At 43.3% G+C, this 11,224-nt stretch overlaps 1 protein-coding gene across 1 annotated transcript; it reads right to left on the bottom strand.

The window, feature by feature from the left end:
- Positions 1-3,174: 3,174 nt before the first annotated feature.
- On the bottom strand, positions 3,175-11,139 carry PNN (pinin, desmosome associated protein; the record flags this gene model as incomplete). Its single annotated transcript, XM_010138965.1, has 8 exons — positions 3,175-4,454; positions 5,499-5,637; positions 5,720-5,875; positions 7,547-7,622; positions 9,376-9,470; positions 9,555-9,627; positions 10,116-10,184; positions 11,068-11,139. Coding segments are annotated over 8 exons (1,960 nt in total), but the record flags the coding sequence as incomplete, so codon positions are not given.
- Between the last annotated feature and the right edge of the window lie 85 nt (positions 11,140-11,224).

The raw sequence follows: 11,224 nt of genomic DNA, 5'->3' as shown, positions 1-11,224 counted from the left end.
CAGCAGAGGTACCTGACCGTGCTGCTGCTCACCCTGGGTTGAGGCCGCCTGGGCGGGGGTCGGGATGGGGGTTGCCCGGGCTGGGAAGGGGCCGCTTGCCCAGGGGCCCCTGGGGTATGCAGGGGGTGACGAGACGAGGAGCCTCCCTTCTCCCTGGGTCAGATAGCTCATCTGTGCCCAGTGGGTTCTGCATGTTGCGGAGCCTGCCGTGCCCTTCCCCTGTCCTTGGCCTCCGCTCCTGTCCAGTGCTGCCTGTGGGTGAGCAGCCCGGGCAGGCTGGGCGTGGAGTAGGGCAGATCCCCTTCTAAAGAAGTTTTCTGTAGGAATCTGTGCAAGAGTCAGGAAAGCTGATTAGTTGAAAAGTTCAAAGCTACCTCAGATGGTTTCTGCATCATCTGCTCAGCAGAAATGTTACCCTTTTAACATGGATCAGATATCATCGTACGAACATGTCAATTTGCCTCGTTACAGCTGCAGAGACATCTATAATCATCTTAGAAATGTTTTTAAGATTTCCAAGATGAAGGAGCTACAATGAACATTATTTCTAAGAGACTATGACTCACCCTTTAAATTATGCTGTGAAAAGATGATCATTAGGGCCAAACGTACGCCATGGCAGGGACGCTACCAGCCATGCAAAGAGCACGGGAATGGCACCAGCACCCACCAAGTCCCTTTTTGTCCTGTTGATCGAGACTTCTGTTCTATTTACCCAAACCAGGATTTATCAGCATCTATCATAACCAGCATTTATCATCATCATCCCCGGGAAAGCTGATGTTCTAAAATTCACATGGAAGTCAACTGACTTCAGTAGGGGTGTTAAGATTAGTAAATCAGGTTTCCAGAAGATTATAGGTTTATATAGAGGATTATAGGTTTAGGTTCCTAGCAAAAGCTGAGGGAGCTGTTTCTAAGTGCTCACCAAGCCACTTTCCATCTCTTATCAGCCATCCCAAGTTTATCAGGAGTTAGCAAATATGACACTCCTCTACAAGAAGGTTTGGAAGGAGGGTCCGGGGAACTGCAGACCTGTCAGTCTGACCTCAGTGCCAGGCAAGACTATGGAGCAGATCATCCTGAGTGCCATCATGCAGCATGTACAGAACAACCAGGGGATCAGACCCAGAGAGCATGAGGTTATGAAAGGCAGGTCGTGCTCGACTAACCTGTCTCCTATGACAAGGTGACCCGCTTAGTGGACAAGGGAAAGGCTGTGCATGTTGGTTACCTGGAATTTAATAAAGCCTTTGGCACCTTTTCCCACAGCATTGTCCTGGACAAACTGGCCGCTCATGGCTTGATGGGCGTACGCTTCTCTGGGTAAAAAAAACTGGCTGGCTGGCCGGGCACAGAGTGGTGGGGAATGGAGATAAGTCCAGTTGGCCACCAGTCACAAGTGGTGTGCCCCAGGAATCAGTATTGAGGCCTGTCCTTTTTAACATCTTCATCAATGATCTGGAGGAGGTGACCTGATGATCTTAAAGGTCTCTTCTGACCAACAGGATTCTATTCTATTAAGCACCTCCACTGCATTCTTCTTTTTTCCCTCTCCCCTCCCCCCCCTTACTTGAGTGCAAAGAGAACAAGGACTTTATTCCTTTGATCTCTACTCACCACTGTGGACAAGGGAAATAAGAAAAAGGTTTGTTAACCCTGCGCTGTCCGTGCTTCACTCTCAGAAGCCCCAAACCTGCATTAAATTCAGTCTTGAAACTGTCAGTGATTTGAAACAGTGGACTGGGAACAGAGGAAGGAAACTACCCGTAGTCTCAGCCAGATTGAAACAGCAGCTGAGTTAGCAACCTACTTGTTCAGCTCTGCACAACAACTACAGGATAAGCCACTCAGAGCTATGCAGTAAATACACCACAGCAGTGAACCACTCAAAATATGTTATTAATTGACAAAATTAAAGTGGTTTCCAAAGGCATTAACTAAAGCCTCTAAGAACCATTTTGGATACAGCGCTTCTAGAGTACGTGGAAATGTAGGAAGACCAAGGGGATGCACTTGCGTTACAGAAATCATCAGAGGCACCAAGAGTAGTCTACAAAGCCACATTTATTTGCACATGTACAGAACACAGTGACAGATGATGTTGTTTTCCATACAAAAATGATAAAAAACCAGCATTCACCTTCCTAGAGGACACCAGACCACTGGGAGTCATATTAAACACATCCCAAAAGCGTTCTTGCACACACACAACTTTAGCATTAGGTAGTCCCAGGTAACTCCAACACCGCAATGAAAAATATTCCTAGTGGTATCAAGGGATCAAAGATTACTAAAATAAACAGAATCCCGCTCGAGAAGCAAGCTGAGGTCTTTCCTCCACTGGCCATCAAGGCAAGGAACTTCGTTACAGAGATTAACTGTCTCCAGAACACAGATGTAACTACTACCAAAGCACCTGCAGAAGGCAGACAGAGGGGATATTCCAGACCAGCTCGAGCTATCTTGGCCAGTGTTACACATTCCCATTGAATCACTGTTTGCCCAGGGGTACGAAAGAGTTTGTAAAACTGGAAGATGGAACTGAGAAAGAGCTTGCGCTAACAGAAGAAAACCAAAAGCACAGATCCAAATCGATTACTTTCCCTTCCTGCCCAGCACTGGAGAGACAACTCCTGTCACTGGGACTTAAGATTCTTGCAAGGGATAGAGGGGAAAAGCAAAATTTGATGCTTCCCGTAACACTGCCTCCCTACGAGTGATCTAAAAGGGGAATTTAATTGCCAACGGGACATCTCAATTTCTTTAAAACGCACATTTATTTCTACAAAAAAAAAAGCATATGGTACAGAAGTGATCACACCTACTTCAAGATTTACCTATTAAAATATACAGAGGGTCTTAACGAGTACAGGCTATTTAAAAAAAGATGGCAAGGAGTGTTAATCTTTTTATTTTTACATTTTCGGGAACTTCACGTAATTTCGGTACGTAACCTTTTACAAAATGATGTAAAAAGTACAAGAATGCCTGGTAAACAGTCTGCATTTTTCCAAAAGATTTTTTACAGCATGCAATTCTTAAGGCAGCCTTCTCCTCCTCCTCCTCCTCCTCCTCCTCCTCCTCCTCCTCCTCCTCCTCCTCACAAGGACTCCTTTCACTCAAATAATCTTCCGCTGCAAAGGTTAGGCTAAGGGAGCTTGGTCTCTTCTGTTAACGCCTTTTGTCTTTCCTGTCTGATTTACGGTCTCTTTCACTCCGTGAAGTTCTCTTGCCTGACCGACTACTTTCTGATATTGACCTCTTTCTGTCAGATCTTGAACTTTTATCCTTTGAGCTTTTGGTATCTCTGCTCCCTCCTTTTGAGGACTTGTGACTTCTATCTACTCCTGAAGCATCCCTCCGCTTCCTGTCCGTGCTCCTCCTGCGTTTTCTATCCCTGTTATGCCCCCTTCCTCGGCTTCGACTTCTGCTTTCACTGCTGGTAGAGCTACTGCTGCTACTGTCCCTGCTAGTAGTTCCACTGGTAGTGCTGCTGCTGGTGGAACTACTCCGACTGCTGCTGCTGGCAGTGGTGGAACTACTTCCAGTAGTAGTACTGCTTGAAGTACTAGTGCTACTACTGCTGCTGCTACTACGGCTATGGCTCTTACCAGCTTTGTTCCCTGCCCTACCCCTGCTTCTACTCCTAGTCTTAGTCTTTATTTCTACACTCGCTGTCTGACTCTGCTCTGTCTGTGCCTCAACCACCTTCACAGACAGGGCAGTGTTTTCATCCTTGTCTGCCTGGGGCTCTGTATCCTGAGTGGACTGAGACAACTGAGGTGACTGTGGCAGCGGCACAGACTGTGGCTGAGACTCGGCCACAGGTTCCAACTGAGCTTCAGGTGCTTTCTCCTGTTCTTCTTCAGGTTCAGCTTTAATCTCTGTTTTGATAACTTTCTCCTTCTCAGGAGAAGGAACATTACACACCTTTTCTGGCTGAGCATCACACTCTGTTTCTGGTTCCACTTTGCCATTCTCATTTTCTACAGGTTCTACGCTATCTGCCTCATTCATTTCAGTCACCTCCTGCTCATTATCCACCGGCTGAATGTTTTCACTTTCCTCTTTTGTAACTGTGACCTTCTCCTGCTGACTATCCTGTTGCTTGTCATTCTCCCTCACCTCAGTAGTCTCCTCTACTTTAATCTCCATTTCATGTTTCTGCTCATTCTCTTCCTGTTCCTTCTCTGCATCGCTATGCCCTGAACCTGTTTTTCCCTTTTCCTCCCCTAACTCCTCCATTTCTACATCATTGTGCTGATTACCTGTCTCCACCTCTTCCACCTGCTGAGCCGCCTTACCCTCTTCCTGCTCCTTGTTCTGTTCTTCCTTCTTTTCTTCATTCTGCACCTCCTGCTGTTCTTTTTCCTTCACAGTTTGTCTTCTGGGCCTGGCCTCCATTTTGTTAATCTGCTCTGCAAATTCATTTCTCCTGCTTTCAAAGATTGCTAGGGAACAAACGCATAAAAGACACTTTCAGATAATCCACAGGCACCAAAGTCTATTGTCCCCTTAACTATGAGCTAGTAAGTTATCAAACTGGTTTAACTTATAAATACTGCATCCTTATTCATTCTGAAGTAGCAAGCTGTTCATGCATCATGAAAAAGACTACCAGTTACCTTCAGAACACAGAGCCAAGGGGACAGTCAGCTCAGCTGAGTATCAGAACAGTAAAGCCCTAAATCTAAGCTAACAAAAAGAGGTTTTTTACTTCATTAAAATCAATCCAACCAACAGCATATCAAAATGATACCTTATTTTCCTGGTATATATTAACAAGGTTATATTTCCTAAGGTAAACAAAAGACAGTTAAGAATCAGCAAAAAGCTGGTTAGGTATTAAAAAAGCTTAAATAACATAAGCTGTTCCAACGGGTGAGATAGGTTCTCCTATCCCCCAACCCCAAACAATGAAGAAAAGCTCCTTAAGACAAAAACCCCCGACACATTTTCGGTTTAATAAAAAAGAACAGCAGGACTACCATCAACTGCAGTATTTTAAATTGTTTTCCAAAAGAAAAACATAGTCATCATCCTGTGAAACAGAAATGAACATACATTAAGGCAAAAAAAAAAAAATCATTATAAAGTTCTAGTGTTGAGCTTAAGAAAACAGTTCTCAAATCCTTTCTGAAAAACTGCATTTCCTTGGGTCTTCAGTCCACAGAATCTGGCTTTTCACAAGCTAAGCTGCTGCACTGACATACATCTGGGTACTAAAGCTCTTATAAAGGACTAGGTTTTAGACACATACCTCTGAGATTACGCATACACCTCTTTTGACTTCTTGTAAGAGAATCAAAGCACATCCAACATAAAAATATGTCACTGAAAGAGTAATGTTCACTCATGATGAACACCCAGGCAAGAACACGCGCTTTGTCCTAACCATGTAATTCATGTATTTAAGCAGAGAGACTTAAATTAAATCTGCACAGCAAACATCAAAGGGAATCAAGAAGGGCCTTCATATCACAGAGGCCACTTACCATTCATCTTTCTCTGCGACTCATCCATCAGCTTCTGCGTAGCAGGACACATTCTGCCAGGTATGTAGAATAAGTGGGGTTTTGTCTTCGTTCTTATGTATTTTATTATTTTAGCGTTATGTTCATTCCATTCTTCTTGCTGTGAGATGAAAGAAAACAACCCTAAGATACACGGGAACACTTTAAATGAGAGGAAGACCAAGAGCAAAACTAGAACTCACCAACTGAGCAAGCTCGACCTTCTGCTCCAGCAACCGCAGCTCTGTCTGTTTAGCACGTCTTTCTTCAAACAGCTCTCGCCTCTCATTTTCAACTTGCTTTCTCTCTTCCTCTGCCTGCACCTCAAGTTTTTGTTCAATTTCTTGTCGTCTCTTTTGCTAAGATGAATAAAGAAACACCTTCAGTATTTTTTCTAAATCAAGGAAGAGTTTTAATTCGGTCCAATTCAAATTTAGAATTATTCACACTCTTAAAGCTATCCCCAAAACCACGTTAAGTAGTATTACAGGTAATGGAAGAAAAGAGCATCATTGCTTGCTGGCACCTAATTTTTTGTGGGTTAACCATAAAATTATGGGCCCCTGTACATTGCTGTCTGCTTTTCTATCATTCAATTTGGATTTGAATTTTCATTACAAGGGTTTTTTTTTTCTCCAATGGCAGAAAAAAAAAATAGATTTCAGGTATTCCACTTGGAGGGGATAAAGCTGACTCCCCCAGTCAGCTGCAGACTGGTGTTTGTGACCAAGGAAACAAATCACATTGCCGATACTTCCAGTATATTCATGGCTAAGTAGATATATTACTATAATCCAGGAATGCCCTATCTGTAGGTCCTAAGCAGTCACACACGCAGATTGTACAATAATTGTCTATTAAAAAAAAAATAGAGTTTAGTGCCTGGACAACACAAGGGCTGTCATAAACCTCCTCAGGCCTCTATTTTGATTTATAGTGTGTTTCTGTGTCTGAGGAGAACAATGCCTATACAAATTCTCAGAAAAGCATCACAAAGAGCAGTAACTCCTCCAAGTCTCTTCATGCAAACGCATATTGCCATAAATTAGACAAGGACTCCATGTTTCTAGACCATCCAAATCAATTTCTTGTTCTAAAGGCAGGTGGCAGAGAACTTTGCTCCTTTCTCATGCGCAATGTGACCTGACAGATAAACCAGCAGGATATCCAAATACTGAATGTGAAAGTGATCAATACTGACAGCAGCCGCCAGCTGCCCTAATGCTGCACAGAAAAGTGCAGTTTAAGTAAGTTTAAACACTTTGGATCTGCTTCCATTGGGCTGCTTAAAGCAGAACTTTCCAACACCATTTTTAATCTAAAGGTTACTTTTTTATTTCGGGCAACTGCAGACAAATCCCATAGCCTCCACAATTTAAAAGGATGTACTAGGAAATAAAGTTACCACCATCCTATGTACAGGATTTTGGACGTTATCGCTAAGCTACGCAAAGCCTTTGCTTCAGTACAACCACATATCCAGTTATTAAAACCAGGAATTCTTGATATCTCCACCGGGAGGGTGAAGCCGGTTGTAGCCCAACAGACAGCACAATACAAACATACATTTCTGTGTCCTTGGTTATAATTTAAACATCCGGACTGCTTCAGCAATAATGAATCACCATTACTTACAGAAGTAGCCTATGACTTATTAAATATCTGATGAAATTCCAGTTCCTTTGAAATGATCCCCAAATAATGTAAATGAGGAAAAAAAAATACCGTATCTCTTTTGTTTTAAATGTACAGCAATTAAAAACAATCCACAAAACACTGCAATGCAATGCATTGCAATGCATCACTCCTGCAATGGTCAGAAACAGCGGTGCAGAGCCATGAGATTGTCCCTTTCCTGCTTTCCACCCCAGTTCTGCTAAACTAAACAAAAACCTACATGAGCTCTTACCAATTTGTAGGTAATTGCACCTGCAACCTACACCATGGGGAATTTTCATTCCTATGTAAAGCAGCAAAACCACACAATTTAGCTTTATTATTCACAATCTGATTGAGCTAACAATCAGTACCTTCTCAGTAGAAACCGTGGACTCCTGTTTAAATTTTTGAAGAGTGCCCATCAACAAGCCAAATATACGTCGATTCCTGAATTAAAAACAAAAAGAAGTTTCATATTCAGTTCGACTACAAAGATTTTTGTTTGCATAAACAACCAGAGCAACTTTGCACCTCAGAGCCGTTTATTTTTAAAGGGTTAGGATTACTCAAGGCCCTCAGCAACAGGACACATACTGACTGTGCCAGCAGGCGAGGATATAATTTACAGTGACAGATCATATTTTGCTTGAAACACGGCTCTTAGCCAAAACACAGCACAAATAAGCACTATCAACAAAGAAGTGAACTGGAAGGTCATGGGGCTTGCTGAAAAACATACACCCCTCAGAGGATTAAGGAGAAATAGAGCTACAGGGGAGTCAAAGCTTATCTGTCACTGATTGCTTAACGATATCTTCTACAAGGAGACCCTGCCGAGTGGGATGAAACTGGAATGGCTCTCATCCAATGAGGTGGTGTTTTGAGAAAGCTTAAAAGAAGTTAAATTCTCCAAGGAATTCCCTTCTTCTGAATAGAAACTGATTTCTTCAATTTCACCTTTCTTTCTTTCCATTTAATCCCAAATTAAGCAAGAGGCAGACTCTCTTATTCACCCTGTACTTTTGCCCAGTTAAGAGAGAAAGGAAATGCTACTCTCTTCCCTAAGCACCACTCCACCACAGCGGCACAAACCTGACAGGGAAAGGTAAAGGTGCCTGCACATTAAAGAGCAGAAAAAGGAACAAATAGAGAATTGAGAGCCAGAGATTACTCAAAGGGTATTTGTACATGAATGACACCCCAGAAGACACTGAGCAAACTCAAGAGCTCAGTGGATGCCGTCCTCTTAGATGAGCCTCTTTCCACCAGAAGTCACAGAGATCAATACTTGTTTTCTCATCTCCCCAGAAAACTGTAACTGCGGAAATAAACTTCTAGTGCCTGAAGCTCTAGGAAGTCCGCTAAGAATTTTCAAGCCTTTCTGTAAGGAAAGCAATTGGAAACTGGTGAGGGAAGCCACAGCAGTCTGTTAGTGGTGGTGTAACTGTAAAAGCGAAGACACAAGCAAAGTGTCTTTTCTGCACTAACTGATCTGGGGTCCTTATCAGGGCAGCTCTCTAGTTCCTCATTCCAGCTCTCATTCTTCAGTTTATTTGAGGAATGGGTTGTTACTGCACCAAGTGAGCTGTAGAATGAAGGAGATGGAGTCCAGCTGCGAATTTGATTTTCCAACACCTCTTCCCAACAGAACTGCATTCCAGCAAGAATTTTTACAACCTACCCTGACACAGATAAAATATGGGAAAAGTAGGAGGAATCTAAAAAGAAGAAAGAAAAAGGAAGAGCAGACTGTAGACAAAACAATGAGTCTGAAACTAGTCAGAGAAAAGAAACATGATGGAACCACTGCACTGGAAAAAACAAAAGGGAAAAACCCACACCCAAACACCTCCTTTAACCAACAAAATAAATGAGGTACCAAGAGAGCTGTAACAGTCTGGAACATTCAGGAGCCAATGAAGCTGCTCCAGGACAGCCAGTTGCAATAGCACTGGCAAATCTATTCCTGGAGGTGGACTGAGCAGCAGAACCCCTGCTCAGCATGAAGGGAACAATCTGTTGTGGCTGCTGTGAAGTATTTTGAGTTATTTTTTAAATCAATTCTCCACAATGATGCTACCTCTTCAACATCATCTTTGATACATACTAGCATCTGTGTAACGCTTTTTAAACCTAAAGCTGCTTCCCACGCTAACACTCAGAAGTACCATGTTAGTGCTTAGAAAAGATCTCTGCGTACCTTTGCTTTCCTTTCTCATCCATATTTTGATCTTGTATAAGGTCTCGACGTGTTCGCTCTTTGGAGGTAGCAACAACAGAAGATGGCAACGCTGGCTACAACAAAGAAAACCAAACTACTTTGTTCACGTCCTAGATAAGCAGGTTTCTCCCTGCACAGCTCCCTTTACCATGTGTTACCTTTTTAATGTCATCGTCCTCTGCGTCGCTGTCTTGGCGTGATTCTCTTCTTGTCCGACGTTCTCCACCCAGCCTGAGGAAGAAAAAACAAGCCCTGCTGTAGTCAGGGGCTACCGCTGCACCCAAGTGCCCACAGAACGAAGTTCGCTATCATCAGCCACATCTGATCCGCGTCCAGACGGGACAGCTCAAAATCTGAGTCTACTGTCACACTGTACACGATCAATTTATCAAAGAGGAGATCTCAGGCATCACTCAGTTTGTGTCTACTGCAAAATAAATCCAGGCTGCCAAGCAGAATATAACAGAGCAGACAGCACACCAAGGACAACAGAAAATTTCAGGTATTTTTATATTGTTACATCTTCGTATTATTGCTATAACCTCTACAGTGCTATAAGGCGTGAAAAAAAATTTCACCACAGGTTATTGCTATAACCCAAATATACTTCCAATAAGTCTTGAATACGTTATCTCTGAAGAGGCCATCAGTTCAGTTACTGAAGTATTTTAAAGTTACCATCGTAAAGTCAAGTTCTCTGCATCAGTTTTTGTACTCACCTACTGGTTGCCCCTTCGAGATCCCTCTGTTTGGCTGGGGGTCCTCCTCCACTATCCGAGAATCCACGCCTGGAAAGGAAACACTTGTGACCTCAGAACAAGTTTGGCTAACCACAGGTCCACCTTAAACCTGAACAATCAGACTCTATTTTGGCTCTGTGGTCATCATGTAACAATAAATTTTATTCAGCTCTATCAACATTTACTGCTACAACTGCAGTAAAGTGTTTATTGCAGTAAAGCGTTATTATACATGAACAAACTGCTTGTGGACCAACTAATTTAAACTTCAGCTTCTGCACTAACTCAACTGAATAGCAACATTCGCACAAAGGAGCCCCATTATGGTTAAATGTTCATATTTGCAATAATTTTCAAGATGCATCAAGTCCTAACCAGCAGTTTAACACTGGAATTTAACCAAAAACCTCCATTACATATTCCATTAAGAAAGAACTGCTGAAGAAAAATGGGCCTTTTCATGCTACTTGAGGGGGGTGAAAGGAGGAAAAAAAAAAGGGAAACCCACAACAAAACATTAATGGTTTTACCTACATGTGTTTTAAAACTCCTGTCAACTTCAAGCCTTTCTATTCCTCCTGGAAAAGCTGCCAGCTTATTAATGACTGAGAGATTGCTTTCACAAATCAATCACAATTTCAGAGGGACTGGTCCCAGGTTCCACATAACAGCTTCCCGAATTTTGATGTTTCCCCTTATCTCCCGGCTAATGTGTGCAATGGTCAGGAAAAAACCCACCGTTTCGAACTGTTTTAAGTGAGAATGAGAAGGTACTTTAAACGTCAGGCTGCGACATAAAACCCCCAGTGCTCTGGTGCTTCCTGACAGAGCAGCACAGACGACAAACAGAAGACACCGCGGCACAAGGACGGCAGACCACTACCAGGGTGAAGGCTGAAGGAACCCGCTGCCCGTTCCCGCGGCTCCTTACCTTAGCAGTAAGCTCCCGCGCCCTCTACCTCCACCTGGGCCTGTGAGGGCTAACAGTCTGTTCTGAGGGGGCCTGCAAGAGACAGCGGGCCTGTGAGCGGGGCCTGCCCCGGCGCCCCGCGCTGCTTCACGGAGCCTCCCCGGGGCGCTGCAGCTCG

This window comes from Buceros rhinoceros, unplaced genomic scaffold (assembly GCF_000710305.1).
Source record: "Buceros rhinoceros silvestris isolate BGI_N320 unplaced genomic scaffold, ASM71030v1 scaffold18586, whole genome shotgun sequence".
NCBI classification, from domain to species: domain Eukaryota; kingdom Metazoa; phylum Chordata; class Aves; order Bucerotiformes; family Bucerotidae; genus Buceros; species Buceros rhinoceros.
The sequence above is the reverse complement of the archived record's forward strand: the minus strand, read 5'-3'. Positions and strand labels throughout refer to the sequence as shown.